Genomic DNA, 20,427 nt, shown 5'->3' with positions numbered 1-20,427 from the left:
CAACCTGTTTGTGGCCATAGGCGCTATTGCAATATTATTATTAATGTCACAGTATTGAAATTAACAATACTATTATATTAAATTATATTTAAGTGAATCATAATGACATTAAAGATTCAGAACATACCTTTGTGTTTCGCTTTCTTGAGGTAGGAAGAGGTTTTTATGTTTGTATCTATCAGGAGCAGCAGGCCTGACAGCCACAGGTAACAGGTGATATGTAGAAGTTCAAGACTCTTATTCTCCATGTGCTCTAGAAACAGAAGTTGACATCAATTTGTTATTAGTTAAACTTAACTGTGACTTAGAATACCTTATCTCTCTTTCCTTCCCTTCATTCTAGGGTAAAAAAATAAAATACAAATAAAGAAAGAATAGCGTATTTCCAAGGGGAAGAGGCTCTTCTACAATTACTGTGCATGTGCTGCATACCCTTGGAGCAGTTAGACCTGTGTTATCTAGTCTAAAGAGGACCAGGAAGTTCTCCTCCTGACCTTTGGTCCACTTTGCAGTTGGCTCTTCTACCAATGCTTCTCTTAAAATATTAGTGTAGATTTATGATCACTTAAGTGAAAATTATTATAGCATTTAATTTTCATCCATTAATCTGGAAATATTGTATCTGGGGGTTGAATTTGAACTGGCTAAAGATTTTTGTAAATATACTTTTCACTTCTCACAAGTATTCATTTAGATTGAAAAAGAAAATGGAAGTGTCACACTATTGGCTGCTCTATATAATCCATAACTACTCTTCTAATGCTTGCTCGTTGCATTTGAAATAAGGGAAGAAAATGGTTATGTCCACTGTGGAGGCAAGACTTTCCTTCACTCCTGTAAGATACCAAATGCCGGCATGTTGACTTTGATTTTAACTAAAATTTGGAATCCTCCCAGATTTGTTAACTCAGTGGTGGCAAGTTCTGTAACTGTACAGTTTCAGTTGGGGAAATTAGTAAGATTTACATTCCCTCTATTCTCAAGAATATCTTCATTCAGAATCACTTTTACTTTTTCAGTTAAAGAAACCTGTTCTCTTGTAGCTTTGTAATGTCCTGGGATAGCTATTCTGAACATAGGGGAACTGGGAAGATACTAATTTCAGTACAGATGGTAAGTTCTGTCTCCAGTTTGATAGTGTTTAACCTCTTGCATCCCCTTGCTTTCCAAATGGTGAGCATGACCTTATTAATAACTGTAAATAGCGTTCTACAACAGTGGCTTTTCCCCCCAAAGAGTAAAGAAAAGGCATGTTTTGGAATATTATACTCTGCAATTGTAATTAAAAATGGACTCTGGCTGGTAAAAGGTAAAAAGTAAAATAAAAAAAATTACAATGAACCTATTTAAAAATTAACCATTACTTGCCAAAAGCACATCAGACCTACTTAGCGGACATCCGTTAATCCAGCGGTTAGCTGTTTCAGGCTTTAATGCACACTGTTTTACACGTTAACGGTTTTGAAGTTCCAGGCCAAGGTTGACCTTTCACATCTGCTCCTTTCACAGTAGGAATCTCCACTTACTGCTTCCTGTCAGAATGGATTAGAGTGACAAAGTGCAGAGCTTGCGCTGGCTGCAATTTAGTTTTTGATCAGAATTATTTCTTTCACAAACAATCACATTTTGCTAAAATGTTACATCTGCTCTGAAAAACCACTGGCAGACCCACAGTTGATCAGTGCGATGTGAGTATAATTTTTCATTTGTCCTTCATAAAGCTGTAAACCAGCTCTAAATGTATTTTGGGGACTGCCTCCTCCCCTCCTTCATTTGCCATTTTCTTCCTTTAACTTTTGTTGGGTTGAGATTAAAACTTGCTTACGTCTTGAACTAACATGGAGCTGGCTGAATCCATTGAGGGATTTGTGTGAGATTGTTTTGGTAAAGCACATGTTGTTCAGTTAGGAGCCAGGGTTCTAATTTTGGGTCCTGTCGTGTGAGATACTGAGTACGTTCAGGTTGTGGGGGTTGAGGTTACTCAGCACCTTTTTTTTTCTTCTCCTGAGAATTGTTCATGGTGGTGCTTTACAAGGAAACATTCTGGCACTGGGATTCTGAGTGGAGAGTAGTAATTCATTTCATGGACTGGATGATTTAATCTTGATTGGGATAGTAACAGCAATAGCTATGTAAATGTGTATTTTGTATTGTTAGAGGAATCTCCATAACCTGGTAGAAGTGGGCATTTGGAGGCAAAACTTTATTAGTTTTACAATCTTTGGTTGGTTACAGTTACACACAGATTGTAAAGTGTCTAATCTAATAAAAGTATACAGATGTTAATCTTTCTTACAAAGGACCATATTTCATCTCACTTACGTTGGATGCATCTTTTTTTTTTTAAATGTTATTTAAAAAAAAAAATCCCTTGCCTGGCTACAATCAGTTTTTACCATTCATGGACTGCATCTATTTCAAGAATGTATTGATTTGCAAAAGGTGTGTGTGTGTGTGTGTGTGTGTGTGTGTGTGTGGTGGTGGGTTCTACAAAAGGGAAAGAACAATTGTGGGTTAAAAGAAAAACCCCTGGAGTTTCCCCAATATATTGCATTACACATACTGTCTGGCACTTCGTCATAAATTTGGAGTACACCAAAAGTTTTTCATGACAGCTTAAAATATTGACCGTAGGTCATGTATCCTTATGCAAAATATTGCTAATAAAATTAATCCACTTTTGTTTTTAATAATCTGTTCTTAATTTGTCACTTTTTCTGTTAATTTCTGTATTTCTAGCCCCATTTCACCAGTTGTTCAAATATCAAGAACAGCAAATGAAATACAATTAAATGTAATTTATACTGATTACATAACTTTTTGCATAAGGAAAATTGGAAATATTATGTAAGAAATGGTAACTGTCTAAAACAAATCAGGTTTTTTTTAAGTCTTATTTTTCTTTTTCTGTTTTCTCGTATTGTCTAGGAAGATGGTCCTTCTCTCCATACTCTTCTTTCAAAGAATGCATCATCACTAGATTTGAAATAAATACATGAAAAACACTTCATACGATTATTCAAATATTACAATTGGATACAAATTATGAGCTTAACAACCCGGACTCAGGCAAAACTCCCATTGGAGTCATTGGGTTATGATATAATCTCCTTTCCTGAAGTTTTATAGAAACTTGCCGAAGGCTTGAGAGATGGCTCGATACCATGGCCAGTATGGCTCGATACCATGGCCAGAGTGCTTTCAGCCACACGCAGTGGGACCAAATGACCTACCTGATTGGACCTGCAGATCTTGTTTCTCATCTCCTATCAATTTATAATTTCAGACCTTTTTTCTGCTTTAACGTGTTTGAATGATTGACATTGAGATATGTCTGTGCCGCCAAAAAAAAAGATTCCTGATGATGATGTGGGCCAACTGCTTCCTCTCTTCATCCATCCTAACAATAGTAATACCTAGTCTTACATAGCGCTTTTCATCAGCAGGTCTCAAAGCGCTTCACAATCTTTAATGTATTTATCCTCACAACACTCTTGTGAGTTAGGGAAGTATTATAAAGGGAGACTTTCTTATTGTTCTTTGATGTCCTCTTAGGATTAGGATATATGCTCAGCAGAGACTATATTGGATATTGAGCTGACATTGCACATGATCTTGGCAACAGACCAAGAAGAACCTTGTATCATTGCTACTAATGTCATCAACTGCATGTCTGGAATGTGGACTGGCTTTTCATGTTCAGAGTGAAATCCTCTGTGTTCTTTGGGAAGTGAAAGAAATAGTTGGAAAACCAGCAGAATTTTGTTCTTTTTTCCTGATTTTTTTTTTTCTGATAGGACATAATTAGATAACTAGCGAATTTCCCTTGCATTTCTCTATTTGTTTTGGCCTGGCCTACGCCAAAAATTATATTGGGCTTCTGTTGACATAGCTAACTTCATCTGGGTAGGTGATGTTTGTACGCCAATAGAAAGACCCCTTCTGTCTGTGTAGGCTGTGTCTATAACTACCAGTGTAATGTCTGTAGTATGGACATACCGTTGGGCACCAATTCAGGAACGCATTCCTATTCAAAAAAGCTCTTAAGCATGTGTTGTAAGTCCAATTGAAGTCAATGGGATTTGTATTTAAAGTTGGGTCCTTTCTTAAATTGGGCTTTTACAAAGTGCTTATATAGCCATATGTTTTGGTATAGTAATATATACTCAAGCATTTTTAACATCTGAGTGGCAGAACATTGTAAAGATCAGGGTGAGTAAAGTGAGGTAACGGAGCATTCAGGTATATACAATCAAAAGGTCTGAACAGGGCCCAGAGTGCATTTTATTACTAGTTTGTATAGTGTTTTGTTTGAGGGTTTTATTACAGTACATCAAGTGTTTTTATTTGCTAGACCAAGCATTTCTTTTAACAAGTCAAATTATCATTGTCCTTTCAGTTGCACAACAAAGAGAGTTTATTATTTTAAGTAACTGATTGCTTTAACAGGTGCTCAGTTAATGAGGGTTTCGCTGTATTATTTAATTGTTTTGGTTGGGTGCACTGCCTGTTTAGTAAATAAAAAAGAAGTCCAGTTTCTTTAAGTGAGCATTTCATTTAGTGTAAACCTCTTAGTGAAAACTTTGTTTTTCATTTTTGACACAACACACATTAAACCAATATGCTTAGGAAGAGGAAGGTGGAAGTTAGCTGCCTATTCTTGTTGGTAAGTGAGATTTTAATTCAGACATGGTGCTTCTTGATGATTTTTTTCTCTACTGAGTAATTGACATAAAGTATCAGTAATAAAGAAAAATGCAGCTTGATACAAATTTTCTGTGAATCTGGGTAATATTTTAAAATCTGACATGGCTTCATTTTTGAAGAAATAATATAGTTACAAGGTAGCTCTTGCCCTAAGCATTAAATGCAAAATGTAGAAATCCTACCCATTTGCCAAATGTTTCTGAGTGAAATTATACATAACAAATAATGCCTTTTGGAGTGCTTTGTAAGCTTACATGCTTTTAGCATACTGAACTTTGTTTCTCATACTGGTAGTATGGAATTTAATTAACAATAAGTCTGTAAAGTATTATTAAGTCACAATTTTTTCCTTCATTTTCCTTTTCCTTCTTTGGACACAGTGCAAAGTGCACAGTGAAATGCAATATACAGTATTACCTAGACACCAGATTTGTGGTACAAAGCTGAAATTAATTTTCAGGAATTTTGTCTAGGGTCACTAGTAAAAGCCAGCAAGGTTGAGATTGTAAGGTTTGCCATTACATTTGCCTATTCAAAAAGAATTGTATTAATTAGTACGCGATTGTTACAACAGACTTCAAAGTAGATGGCACAATAAAGGAGATTTTAATTGCTGCAAGCTAGTGCGAGTTAGTCGCTCCATTTCAAGCTGTGATTTTGTAACTCCAATCTTCTCAGTTTAGGAATCATACTTACTTTGCACTAGTCTTTATGGGCAAAGATAATTATATATTTGCCTGTGTAAGAAAACTGATACACTTTGTAATAAAGCGTATCAGACCATTTAGTTGTCAGGGCCAACATGGCTTGTGAAGCGAGCACTTTCCAATGGAGCATGAAAAGCTTTGAGATGTCTCAGCAACAGCAGAAAGTAGTTTTTGATGCCACTCTAAAACAATTGTTTGTCTTCAATCCAAGTTTATAAAAATTTGGTTGTAAAGTCTTTTAATTGAATCACAGTGAATAGGGCCTGCACATGATTTCCAGTTGCATTCTGTCACCGTTGCATTGTAAAACGGGAAGAGGGAAAGATGATCTCCAAATAACATTGTGGTTATTTTGGAAGGCTACAGATGAGGAAAAGGGTGATAGACCTGATACCCTGCTTCCCTTTAGGAGACTATCCGTAACATCAGTTACAAGAAAAAAAATATTTATTCATAGGGCCAAATGCAGCAGTGATACAAATCGGAGTGTAAGTTGGTCAGAAAAGCCGAATGTGTGGCTAGCAATAAGTAGTGCAAATTGCACCTATTTGAATTTCAGGGAGTGTGCAAAAATGAGTGTAACATACACTCTGAGGAAATAGCAGGAAAGGAGTGTAAGAAGCAGAACAACTAAGAGAAGGGCTTAAGGGAGAGAGTCTATTTTATCTGCACCCTTCTTTTAATGCTTTTTCTTCAACAATCCCCCATGCCTCCTTGGCACAAAAATGGTACCCATTTGCTCACACACTGAATGCCAAATAGAGGCAAACTACACTTGCACCTGTTTTCTGACAAACGTATACCACAATTTAGAGCACTGCTGAACTTGGCACATAATGTCTTTGACTCTGATTTATTTTGTAGAATTGTATCTTTCGTAACATCAAAAATATGTAGCTTCTAACACTGCACCTGGTCCAGATTGTACAGAATGAACCTAATCTTTTTTTGCTGTGATTTTTTTTTTTTTTTTTTCCCTGAGAACAGAATTCTTGGAATTGCCTTCGGTCTCCTGCATTTCTTGACATTATACTGGTACCTGTGTGTGAAAAGTTCCCAGTGTAAGAAAGGCCATGCCTCCTAGCTGCAGTTCTGTTTCACAGCATTTTTTCTTCATGTTTTTAAAATGAGTAAATCATATGACAATAAACAGAAATACCCTCAGTGAAGAGAGAAGGGGAAACTGTTGTTTATCTGGTCAGGTGGTTTAGATTAGCAGTGATGCTGGTCTGTATTATGTTACTTTAAATCATAGTGTCCCAACAGGATATAAATTATGAAGATTGTTACAGTATGTTTCATCCAATGTAAGATCAACAAATTGGAATAATTTTTTTATAGGAAAATCACAGTGCTTTGGCAGGGTTATTGTTAAAGAATTTAATTTAACTTCAGATTTGCTCACATTATTTCTTAATATTTAAAACACTATTTGCATGATGTATGAAGTATAAACATTTGAAGAATCAAAGGCAAGAATGCCTTTTCCAAGATTACATAGAGTGGCAAACTACTTAGAATAGATCAGTGTTTGTGCTTTTGCTGTCAAAATGTTTGATATAGAGCTGGCTAGCTAGTTTCTTCACCGACATAATTGTAAACAAGTGTTGCAAGCCAGAGACAGCCTCCTTTGTGGAAAAAAAGTGTAAAGGTTTTCAGATATTTTGAAAGCTTTAACATATAACTTGGGGTATAGAATATACAGCTCTAATATTGATATATAATTTTATTTTAGGGAGCAAAGCAAACAGGCTTCAGTTTTGCATAAATGGGATCTGATGATCAAGGATGGAAAACTTCAGCAGCCAGTCCTCATTTGATTTCTAATATGATAGTCTAAATTAGGAAGAATATAGACCAATAATTGAGGTTAATATTTCTTACAAGGTCAGTATTTTTTTAGATGTTCCAATAAAAAAATTCCATGTCCATGCATGCCTACATGTCATTAGTATTGTACCCCTACTGTTTCCCTCCATTAGTATTTTTCATAGTTAAGCGCCCAATCTTCTAAAGTGCTGAGCAGCACCTGTGAGACAAGAAGAATTTAGGGTGCTCAATATATTGCATGTTCAGGCCCTTTAGGTGTCCCTTGCCTAAATGATCAGGTAGTGTTGGCAATAGAAAAACATAAATTCACCTTGTTTGCTAGGAAGTGCTGATGTTCTGGTCCCAGTGGTCTATGCATTAGGCCCCTCCAATATGTATTAGTATAACTCCCTGGGCCTGAACGTGAAAGCAATGCAAAGGCTCCAGCTTGTGTTGAATGTGGTAGCCTGCCTCCATGGTTGCTGTGCATCCATCACCCCTGCACTATGATCCTTTCACTGGCTCCTGTCTGTTTCTGTTGCCAGTTCAAAGACATAGTCCTGATTGTCAAATAGGTCAGGATATCAGCAACTGCTTCTCTATCCATAGGGTGAGCAGATGTCCCGATTTTGGGGTCTTTTTCTCACATAGGCACCTATTACCCCCCCATCTCCTGTCCTGATTTTTGACACTTGCTATCCGGTCAGCCTATCCATCCAGGACGCCTCAAGGCAGCTGCACTTTTCTGGAGCAATGCAGCCCACAAAGTGCAGGAGAAGGTGTTTGAGAGGTGGAGATAAAGTTCTCTGGGTCAAGGAAGTTCAGTTGTGGAACTTGCTCCCAGAAGGAGTCAGACTATGCAAGAGTGTGATTATATTTAGGGCATGCTTTAGCTACCTCCTTTTCTGAGTGAGCTTTCCCACCATTCTTGCAATGATATTAAAAACCATTTTTTATGTGATGATTAATGTAAAACCCAGCTAGGGAAAAGGAAAGGCAGTTCCATGAAGATAGCTGCTTAGTGCCTTGTAGCTCTAATTTACCTAGATATTATGGTGATGGACACAATAGAGAATCTTTAGATGGATAAATAGATAAAGATTTGATAACAAACACCTCACCAAATGTCTCTTCCTTCCCTTTTTAACATTGGTGGAATTTTTAGGTTTTTAAAAACTGAATTAACTTTTTAAAAAAATACCATAACCATGTAACAAGATGTCTCTGTTTTAACAAGGAAAAATCTTCCCTAAATGTAGTCAATAGAATTTTTTAAAATGCAGATTTCGCTTGGAGCACAACAGAAAAAGTAATGAAACTAACTTAAACAAAACCAAGTGACTGACTATAAACGAAGGTATTGTACAGCATACCTTTAATTTAGCTCAACATTAAGCAACTTATTTTCTCTGCCTGCTGACCCATAAATAAAAGTTAGCTAGTTACAGGAATGAGTAAAGTGTAGGTTGCATGCATGGAAGTTTCACAATTTGGAGCTGAGGCCTAATGATGTGTAATTCTCTTTATTATTCTGTAACATAGGGAGTTAAACTGCATGAAGAACAAAGAGGACAAATGCAACGCATAGTGTTCAGTGAGAATATGTAATGGTACAAAGTGAAAGCAAACATGCTAAGCACAGTATATTCTAAAGTATAAATGCATTATTATGACTTGTATTATCCATTACGTACGTGTATCCCATTAATAAAGGATACAAAATGTTTTTGTTATTAAATAGTAATGCTGCAAAGACAGGTAGCCCTTACACCAGGTCAAGGTTAATACTGCTCCCAGCATTATAATGACAGATTGGAAATAAAAACCTTAATGTATTTGTGATTAGCTTATGTTTCTCTTGGCTGAAAGATTTAGGAGGCCCGGGGACCCTAAGTTCGTAACCTTTGCATTTAAAAACAAATAAATAAAATGCTTGCTAAATTGCTAGGTCTCAAAGCTATTTTTCTTGAGGAGCCCCATCTTTTGAGTAAAGAATTGTCTGAATGCTGTGTTCCGGTGATACATTATGGTACTCTATCACTGGGAACTCACCAGGCAGTGATATATTAGCACCACACATCAGCCTGCCTTGCTTTGATGTATTAATCATCAGGATAATGTTGGCAAGCATTGTGCAAAAGCTGTATGTTTAAAAAGTGTTAAGATGAATTGAGTCCTTGCTTAAGACATGTGAAAAGAAGAATAGCAGATTAGCAGAGAGACTCTGCAAGCCTCCCAAAGCTGTTAAATACTCTATAGTGCAAAGAGGTAGATGGAATTTCATCTTTCCATTCACTCATGAAAGCAAAGCATATAGCACAGTTTTTTCCCTTTCTCAGGAAAAGCAAGTTGCATTAAGCCATATTTAGTGATAGCATGTTCTGTCATTTTAAGAGTATAGTTGGGCTATCCCAGGGCACAGCTTGAGCAAGAGGTACCAGCTGAGCTTGCTTAAAACACTTTCTCAATATGATTTCTTCTTTCAGGAACGATTTAGCAAGGAAATATTTTCCCAAAACAGGCATGTCAAAGCTGGGGGCATCTAGAAAATGAATCTCTGTCTTAGAAATTGCAGCTGAGCTACTCCTGCAATTTCAGTAGTTTTTTAGTTATTCCTTTCATGACTCGTAGAAGATAGAAATGGAAAAGACCCGTTGGATCATCCAGTCCATCTCCTTGCCAGAGCCGGATTGTTCCATACAGTAAAAATTCTAGTGCTGTTTCCACTCTAATTTAAGTGTTGCTTCCAATATTTCCCTGGGGAAATTTTTTCACAGGTTAAGAAATGTGTAGAAACCTATATTTCTAAACTTTATTTTAGTAAAACATTATCTAAATCTAAACTAAAATTACACAGTCAAAAATCTATATAAGGTATTCCTGTGGCTCCTATTACCGCAGTACCAGAGTACCTCACAATTTTTAATGTATTTATCTTCACAACACCCCTTGTGAGGGAGGGAAGTACTATTTTATCTCCATCTTATGGATGGGGAACCAAGGCACAGAAAGACTGTTGATCTCATCCGGTATGGTATTTCCTTTATTCAAAATAGCTGCTTTTAAAACTTGATGCACAGATTTTAGAAAATGCTGCTGAGGTTCTGTGTTGTGGATGATATATATATATTCAAATTAAGATCTTAAAATGATGTCATCAGTGGTTATAGGTGCCAAAAACAATCTGCTAAGGTCAAGGCCATGTAGGGACTTATCAGCATAAATAAAACACTTATCCACCTAGCAACAAGAAATGTTTTGGCTGTCTGGTAAACTGTACCCACCAATGCCAAGTGACAATACTGTCATGTGACTCATGCTTGATAATGATCTTGCACTGCAGACTGCTTAATAATTTTCATTATTTTTAATTAACGTTGAAGAAGTGCAGACTCCAGCTCAAAATAAGGTTGGTTATGTTGCCGGAATCAGGTAATTACTTTAATTGATCACAAGATAGTTTCCTTGATCACCAATTAGACCAAATTACCGATCATGTTTCAAGACGTGAAGAAACGTCCAAACTGATTGTGTAATAGTGTTTTCATATCTAATCAAACCTAAATATCTTTTCCTCCAGAGCCAGTTGTATTTTGTAAAAGGAAGGTTATGGGCCTACAAACATAAAGGTGATCCATAAACAATAGAGTTCTAATTTATGTAATTAGAAAAGGATGTATTTAGGGGCCTAATGGAGATTGCACTGGTGAAATTACTCAGCAGAACTGCTGCTCATTTTCTTAGTGGGAGATATGTGCTCTTTTGTGCATAATTAAAATAGTCTATAATCAAAACAGAAAAAGTAGTTTATTTTAGTAACGTGGAGCAGAGAAGATTGCTTTGGGTAAAGCAGGGTTATATGTGTATGTATGTACATACCCCTACGTGTATATAATTGCACACACACATGACGTATGTATAAAATCATAGTTTTGGGATCCTTTTAGCTCTGAAACCTCCAAAAGCCTCTGCTGTGGTAGTTATGTCCCACTGGAACGCTCTTACTACCTGTTCCCAGGATTGAGCTCATAGGAAAGGACAACAGGACATTCTCCATGGAGGGTCCAGTGCTTAGGAATTCATTCCCTCTTGTAGTTGATGAAATCCTGAGTTTGGCTATCTTCAGGATGAAGTGCAACTTTAAGATGACTTTCCATTTTTAGCTGTGGTGGTGGTGGTGGGGGGGACATCAAGGTCTGCTAACTGCTGATTTCTGGTCAAGTTGGTGAGGGGGGGGGAGGCACAGGGAATGGTCTGGTAAAGTTTAATGGTCATATTTGGTCACCAATTAATTTGTTCTTTAATGTTTTTTCCATTTGAACTTAAGAGTGAGTGGTGATGGTTATGCAATAAAATAAAAATATCCATGGAAAAATATATGTATGTACTCGTGTGCGCACACACACACACACGTGTGTGTCTCTGTACATAGATATAGATACTGGCAGTGCATATATGGATTTGGTCAGATTTTTCATGAATTCCCTCCCGTTTTCCCTGCACTGCCTGGCGATAAAAAGGCAATCTAGTTTCAGATGCCTTTCTGACTGCAACAGTGGCTTTTAAACTACCCTTTGGAAGCAATTCTATGTATAATTTGGTATGGTCTTGTAAATAAAGATGTTAAGGCAGTGGGTATTTAAAAAAATATTTAAATAAAATGTAAATCTTAGAATTTTTAATAAAGCTGTATATTCCCGAATGTCTAGTGCTGAGTTTACTGCTTTATGCTTTGAAGCATCTTGTTGCAATGCTTGACATTTTTGAAACGTAATTGTTCACTCCAAGTAAAATTAAACCAAACTAGAGCTTCAAGGGAAGTTAGTGTTCCCAATTTTTTTGAATGTTCTCGGGTCAAAGAAAAAAGCTTTTTAATTGCTGACAGTTTGGTGGTTTCCAAATGACAAACCTCATTGGAATAATTTGCTCTGATTGTAACGTTTGCATTCATCTGACTGGCAAAGTGACTTACAAAGTCATACTTCATCCAGGCACTGATGCTTTTTCTTAAAGTGTTTGTAATTTGTGAGAGAAAAAAAGACTGAAACTATTATCAACCATTATGTTATTTATTGACCACATGTTTGTTTGAAATGGCCATTGCTTGATGGGCCATATACAGGCTAGTCTATAAATTAGTGCTAAAAATGATCTAAACAGGTAGGTCTATGTCAAGATACTAACTTATGGCAAGTATTTTAATATGAACCAGATTATGTATGTGGATAGGGGTTTTTTTTGCTTTGCAGTTTTAATTTAGGCCCTGATCCTCCTGGATGGACTCCTACATCTGTGCAGAGCCCATTGACTTTCCTTGGTCTCTGGGCAGGCATATGGGCCTACCTACATGGGTACTATCGTAGAGTGAGTCCTTGATTTGCATGGAGTGGTTTTTTTTATAATGCAGAGATTTTCTGGAAATATTTTTGGCAAGGGCTTCCCACATTTTCTCCTTGAGCCTGTGATTAAATCCTGTATCACGGGGGAGTGTGAAGAGAAGAGGGTGGGGGACTCGGAAGTCTGTATTCTCTCATTTAAACCAAAACCTTTTCTCATAAAGGAGAGAAGTGACCTCACATGGCCAACCTCCCTCCTCCCCCGCTCCAAAACAAAACTAAACTAAACTGCTTACATTCAGGGAAAGTCACTGGAAATGAACTCTGTTCCTGAAAAATACACTGGGTATATCAGAGGTGGGCAAACTACAGCCCGCAGGCCACATCCGGCTCGCGGGACTGTCCTGCCCGGCCCCTGAGCTCCTGGCCTGGGAGCCTAGCTCCAGCCCCTCCCCCACTGTCCTCCGTCCCCCGCAGCCTCAGCTCACTTGCTCCACCGCCGGCGCAATGCTCTGGGCGGCAGGGCTGTGCGCGCCTGGGGCAGCGCAGCTGCAGAGCCCGGCCTGACCCGGTCTCTGTGCTGCATGGTGGCAGTGGCGGCGGCGTGACACGGCTCCAGCCGGGTGGCACAGCTGTAACGCCGCCAGCCACAGGCAGCGTGGTAAGGGGGCAGGGAGCAGGGGGGGTTGGATAGAGGGCAGGGAAGTTCAGGGGGTGGGAGTATGGATAGGGGTCGGGGGAGGGGACGGGGTTGAATGGGGGCAGGGGTCCTGGGGGGGGGCAGTCAGGAAGGAGGGGGGGGGGGTTGGATAGGGTGGCGGGGTGCACTCAGGGGCAGGGGTTCCCGGGGCAGTCAGGGGACAGGGAGTGGGGGGCGGGGTGTGAATGGGGCAGAGGTTCCGGGGGGGCCATCAGGGAACAACAGGGGTTCCTAACCGGCCCTCCGTACAATTTACGAAATGTGATGCAGCCCTCAGGCCAAAAAGTTTGCCCACCCCTGGTGTATATTGATAGTATAGCAGAGTGTTTAACTTGGAGGAAAGGTGGGGTGAAGATCCAGGGGCATACGGATATCTCCCTTGGGTGAATATTTCAAAATATCTGATACCTGTGGCACACCATAGGCAAAATAATTGTTCTTCATCGGTATCTTTGGATAAGTCATTTTAGATAGAACGATAGACCAGTATCCAAAGAGGGAGAGAACTCTATCAGCAGCAGGAAAATGACCATAATCCCTTTAGATTGGTAGTAAATTTTTAACAAGGGGACCATGACTTGGAGCAGTATCCCACTGAGCAGAGGGGGTTGTAACCCATTGCAGGAAGAAGCCAGCTAATCAGAAAGCCATGAACTCTGGGAGTTAGGGTGACCAGCTAGTAAGGGTGAAAAATCGGGATGGGGTGGGGGGTAATCAGAACCCATATACCCCCCTCCCCCAAATATTGGGACTGTCCCTATAAAATCGGGACATCTGGTCACTCTACTGGGAGTTCATCCCTGGGGCATGTGCTGCAGAATGCTGCTTTAGTAAGGGAACAGTGATGATAGAATGGGGAGTAATCCAGGGAAGGTGGAATGCTCCAAAAGGTGACGTACTCAGAGTACTCAAAGGGATAGGGTACAAAAAAAATTATCTTTAGGTCCCAGTACACAAGGGCCATCCCTGTCATTACATATCGCTAGGCTTTTGGAATATATCCTTGTAGATCCATAACACTAACCTTAACGCACGTTCCTAACAGATGAAATATTTCTCTGTATTCCTTTTATCCTAGGCTTTTGGATTTATGACACGAGTTGCTCTGCAAGCAGAAAAGATGAATCATCATCCCGAATGGTTTAATGTGTACAACAAGGTAATACATTGAATAACTTTTTAGGTACCTTTATGAACAATTTACTAGACCAGATCAGCGTATAGAACATCCTTTTCTGTCACTCCTTTTCACATTAGGAAGCTTCTATACATCAAAAGAGGTAGTGACTTTACCTATCTCCTTTGTGGATTTTAAAATAATATTTGCAAAGAAGATCCAGTCCTGCTGATGGGCAGAATAAATTAGCGTTTTGTTCTTTTTTGTGTGTGTGGGTGTTTCTTTTATCTTAGACTAGGCTGATTTTCTTCCTGTTGTCATCATGGTAATGTGCTTAACATTTGACACACTGTGAAAGTGTTTAAACCTCAAATTGTTCCTACCTTTTAAACTTGTATATTAAATAGTGAAGAGATTGTCTAGTCAGTGGTTAGAGAGCCAGGACTCCATAGTTCTCTCAGATTTCTCACCACAGGCTGTGTGACTTGGACACATCATGTAACCTCTTCGAACAAAATTTCCTAAAATCTAAGCCTAAACTTAGGCCCCTAAATCCATGTTTAGGCCATCTAAATAAATGCTCTGATTTTTTCAAAGCTACTGAACACTTATCAGCTCCTTTTGATGCATGTGGAAGTTAATGGGAGTTCAGAATTTTGGAAGATCAAGCCACTTGTTCCGGTGCCGAAACAGGAGCCTGGAAAGCTAACTTAGGCCTGGTCTACACTGGGGGCGGGGGAATCGATCTAAGTTACGCAACTTCAGCTACGTGAATAACGTAGCTGAAGTCAACGTACTTAGATCTACTTACCGCAGTGTCTTCACTGCGGTAAGTTGACGGCTGGTGCTCTCCCATCAACTCCGCCCGTGCCTCTCACCCTGGTGGAGTACCAGAGTCGACGGGAGAGCGCTCAGCGGTCGATTTATCGCATCTAGACTAGATGCGATAAATCGACACCCGCTGGATCGATCACTGCCCGTCGATCCAGTGGGTAATGTAGACAAGCCCTTAGACTCATATTTTGAAAATCTTGACTCCGGTTTCTCAGTGTAGCTGCCTGTAAAGTCAGTTATAAAACTTATTTAATTCGTAGTGGTTTCATGAGAGCAAATATTAGTCAGGTGCATTGAGACCCTCCGATAAAAGGCAATACTTCAAGAGCCGATTATTACTATCATTTTATTTTCTAATCTCATTTTGTTCTATTAACTATTTTTTCTTTAGTCACTGGTAAATATATACCATGCCTATCTAAAACAAAACAAGGGACAAGCAGAATGATGATGCATACACATAAAGCAATGTTTTTTGTCTGACTGGCACAAAGTGCCATGTGTATTTTTTTCAAAATGGGGATTAATTGGCACTGAAACGATCTAATTCTTTTTTTAAACAATAAGGCAAAATTAAATACATTCTAACTATCTTATTTAAAGAGAGACATTAAGTGATGTTGGACAAAGTGCTTATCTCACACTCTGGAAGATTGTCTTGACTTCCCAGGGTGTTTAGATTTTCTTTTTTGCAAATCCCTGCTACACAGGAACAACTAACAAAATGTAGCACATGACTTTTCATCTGGGTAAGTCTAAACAAACTCATACAGGCAGCCTGTATCATAGCGACATGCACACCAGTCTGTTTATTTTTTCCTTTCAAAACTAATCTGCAAAGAGCTCACCAGTTTCTTCACCTTTAAGATACTGATTTTTATGCTCCAGTCACTTTATTTGGTGTTTGCAACTTGGTCAATGACCTGAATTCTTCATGAAACCAATATGTGGAATTTAAATGTAAAGAATGAGTAATTTAATCGGATGCTGCCTCTTGGATGAAACCCAAGAACATGAAGCCAAAATTATTTTTTTACTCTGTGAAGTGCCTCTTTGGTTAGTCTCCAGATTCTGTTGAGCCTACTCACCTTGCAGCTGACTCATATGATGTCTTACAATTTGAAAAAATAGTAAGATTCCTACTCTTCGTCTGCAGGCAGGATTTTTTTTTAAACCAATTCATTAAAGATCACCCTCCCCACAAAAAATTTCAAATTGAATTCTGACCAGTCTTCATTGAAAGCTTGGAATGTAAATTGTAATCCACTTCCTTTCCTTTTGCTTACAGGTTCAGATAACTCTTATTTCCCATGACTGTGGAGGACTGACCAAAAGAGATGTGAAGCTGGCTCAATTTATTGACAAAGCTGCTGCTTCTGTGTAATAACTGAATGTTGAAAATAGCGTTGCCTTCAAACTGCTTTATATTTGAACTTTATCATTCAGTGAAGTGTTCTACATTCTAAATTGCTGCTGCCACTTGTAGTGTAAAATGATTTGTAATAAAACTAGTTTAGCAGCAGCATTTAAAAAAAACCAAAACTCATCAACCTTAGTCTGAGAAAACTGCCAATACCTCCTACTTATCATTACTGGTCACACGTACAATACATCAGACAAAGCAACAAAGGGAATTTTGAACAATCCTTCCTTAGAAATTAAAATAGACTTTTCACATTAAAAACCCAAACCAGAAATGTGATTCGCCATTATTTCCACAATGGATAAAGGCCAGAATGACTGCTGGAATCCTTCCAGAGTGATAGGATTCTCCAAGCCCATAGCCTAGTTAACCCTACAGGGAGTAATAGCACTGGGGTACTGCCAAGTGAGCGTGCCTTATTCTTGATCCCAGCCAGCAGGACAGTAGCTTTCTTTCTCTGTACTCTTGTATGCAGACACCAGTAGTGGTGAGGTGCTTTTCAGACCTGTCACCTTCCCAATAGCAGTATATTGAGGGCTTGATCCTGCAAGCTGCTGAGTACCCTGGCCTTTATCCGTCAAAACACTTAAGGACTTACTGAACTTTAAGCACATGAATAGTCCTGCTGAAGCCACTGGAAGTACTCATGTACTTGGGTGAAGTGCTTAAATATTTTGATGGATTGGGGCCAGAGAACTCAGTATTTGAATCCTTATTTTGTGATAGCATTCTCATATTTTATTAAAGCCCATCTATAGGAAAGGGGAGTGTGGATTAAGCCAGGTTTCCGTCACACCAATAAGTGCTGCCAGCAGTAAAGGAAACGACGTTAGCAGGGTTCTCTTGATAATGTGGGCAGGGCTAATCTAAAGTTATGGTGACCCATTTTCTTATAGTTAAAAAAATTTGTTTGTAAATCTTGTTCTAAGAGCTACAGATCCTACAGATCCAGCTAGGTTTAAAATCCATTTCTCACAACATCCCAAAGGTCATAAAGTCTGTGGCCTTTATTCTCACTCAGACAAAATTCCCACTGATCGCAGTGGGAGTTCTGCTCATGTAAGTATGGAAAGAACTCTCTCTGCAGTACTAAGTGTACTCAACATGCACAATCAAGCCTTTCTAATAATTATGTTGCTGCTTAACTACCGGGTTAATTGGCATCTTATAAATGCCTAGATACATAGATAGAATGACACCAGAGGCACAATTACTAACTACTAAGAAACTAGATCTATATTGATTCATGTCATTGTCAAAGCCTTTTTGTATGTATTAGATATGTGCTCTCCCAATACTTTTTGGATGCAGTGCAGTAGCTGCTATCCAAATATTCCCATCAATACATTTGTAAAATAATGAAGCACAAAATAATTAACATATGCCGTATCATGCACTTATAGACGACAGTTGTTGATTGGGAAGATTTTTGAACCGAGAAGTTTTTTAAGTTAGCATCCATAGGCTACCAAGTTAAAACTAAAGGGAACCAATCTAGGTTTTATGCTTTCAAATGCCCATCCCTTAAAATCTGTTTGTATTTGTATGAAACTAAGAATTTCTTTGACATGATTTTAAAGTGATCACTGCTGCAGGGAATTACTTGAAAAAATAACTGGTGTCTTGTGTTACCCACGGATAAATAAATCTGGTCCTGAAGGTTTGACAATGCCTCTCTAATAAGCTCTGAAAACTATTTTTGTTTTTTAGAAATGAGATATTATGGGAAAGCTTTAGATAAGAACAATAAAATCTAATTCCTCCTCTGTAATTTTGTTCCTGTATAATTATTATATACATGCACATATGTGACAAAGCTGTTTGGCATTCGCATAACTTATATCTAGTTACTGGGAGGTCTTGGGTTTAAAATATTAATATATATTTACATTCTCTTAGAAAAAAATCCCCACAAATTCATTTAGAGCTCAGAGCAGTATTCTCTAGTGACGCCAGGCTGTGCAGTGTTGTTGTTTTTTTGGTCTGCTGCTTGGTGATGGAGACTGAGCGAAATAAATAGAAAAGGTGAGCAGTGCATTGGAAATACTCTTACTTCAGCGTAGCTTTTTGGGATAATATTTGTTTGGCTTCTGCCTCCTGCTCCTCTCCTGGTTATTGCAGAGAGCTGTGAGGTGTCCTCTGTGAGTATTGCTGTGTAAACTTTGTTATCTTGTAATGAAAATAATAGTGAAAAACTGCTCATGTCTGTTCAAAGACTGTTGACTTCAGAGACCGAATCTAAGGGGAAAATCCTGGCTCCTTTGAAATCCGTGGCAGTTATGCCATTGGCTTCACCTTAGCCTCAGAGGCAATTTCCTTTCCTCCAGTTCCTCTTCAATCTTTTTGCTAAACGGCTATTGGCTGCTTCTTTCTCCTGCACTCCATGATACCTGCAGCTCCTCGGCACAAAAAGCAATGATGTTCTCCTGGGCTTTGGTTTGCCTTGCAGACACTAGATTCTCCTTTCATTACCAAAGTCCAGTTTTTAGGTTTTGACAGAGTTCTTAGCATTTTTGAATTGCATCCAAACTGTGTTGAACCTTCATCACACCTCCCCCGCCCCCCCAATCCTTAGCTTTTGTAATAAACTAGCTGCTTTGTGTGAAGCAAGTGGCAATGGAATCTTGGCACTCCACTAACTATGCTGAAAAACCTCTGGCTTCCCTTTCTGTATCTGGGAAAGATTAAGGAAGCATAAATCCGCCATCTAGCTTGAGTTCACAGTTTGTGCATGTGTCTGTCTCTCTCAAAATAAGTTCCTGTACATGAGTATATACGCTCTTGTTATACGTTGAGAGGATGTGTAGAGATATTGAGAAGTTGGGAGAATAATCGTTTCACTCAATATTGACCCCTCGGTTAGAGCTTTGCGACAGTGTATAGCAACTTTAACCAAGGAAGTGAATGGTGCCATGTCCAGTTGAAACTTTATGGGAAATTTTATATAGGAAGAATTTAATTACAGGTATTGCATTTTAGTCAGGACATATGGGCTAATGCTTCTCTTGTGAAAAGTACCAGTGGGTTTTGGATGACCAAAAGTGGCCAAAACTTCAGTTTTTAATCTTGTCTGAAAAACAGAACCTGTAGAGTCCTAATGCTCCATCACATCAGGCTGGTTCAATAGGTCAAAACATCCTATTTCATCACAGATACCACTTCTGCGGTGTCCTAATTTTTTTTCTAGTAGCTTTCACTTTCTAGTACTGACGGGTGCCTGCTCTGCTTGGAACTTCAGAATAACGGCCCACCGCAGCATGGTGCCCCTTTCTCTTACACTGGCAATGTTTCCCTGCTCGTTGCAACCACTAGGTCAGCAACCACTAGGTTATATTTCTTTGGAATGTTTTTGTTTCCAGGTTGATTGTGGTGCTGATGAGTGTTTGGATTATCTGTCATTAAACAACTGTTTCCTTGAAGGTAACTTCCCTGCATCTGGATTAATCTAGACCTGTTCCCAGTTGCCAATGGGATCTCCAGTTTCACAGGGAAGTCTGAAACAAATTCAATAAATTACCCCAAAAGCAGGAGTCCTCAGTGGGACTGTTAAGCAAACCATGCAAACACCACATTGGGTACTGGGTCTTGGTGAGGTAATTAAAGTAGTGATTATAATCACTGGCAGGAGTGCTGGCTTCTGCTATCACAGTGCAACCCTGATGCTATCCCGTGCAGTGCTAATATCACCAAGGTCACCAAATGTTCCCCATTTCCCACTGGCCTGTGTGTTTGCTCCCACTTTGAGCCGTCATCTGATTATAATCAAAGAGAACTGACAGAGTTAAAGACATTGT

General features: G+C 38.8%; 1 protein-coding gene across 1 annotated transcript in view; it reads left to right on the top strand.

Moving 5' to 3' along the window:
• PCBD2 (pterin-4 alpha-carbinolamine dehydratase 2) overlaps positions 1 to 18,404 on the top strand; it is a 34,541-nt gene extending 16,137 nt beyond the window's left edge. Inside the window, exons 3-4 of the mRNA XM_054037501.1 lie at positions 14,338 to 14,418; positions 16,499 to 18,404. Coding sequence (XP_053893476.1) covers positions 14,338 to 14,418; positions 16,499 to 16,594 — 177 coding nt within the window. The 3' untranslated portion in view covers positions 16,595 to 18,404. The remainder of the gene's footprint in view (positions 1 to 14,337; positions 14,419 to 16,498) is intronic.
• Positions 18,405 to 20,427: the final 2,023 nt, after the last annotated feature.

Source organism: Malaclemys terrapin, chromosome 8, assembly GCF_027887155.1.
Source record: "Malaclemys terrapin pileata isolate rMalTer1 chromosome 8, rMalTer1.hap1, whole genome shotgun sequence".
Classification (NCBI taxonomy): Eukaryota; Metazoa; Chordata; order Testudines; family Emydidae; genus Malaclemys; species Malaclemys terrapin.
This window is presented reverse-complemented; position numbering and strand designations above follow the sequence as displayed.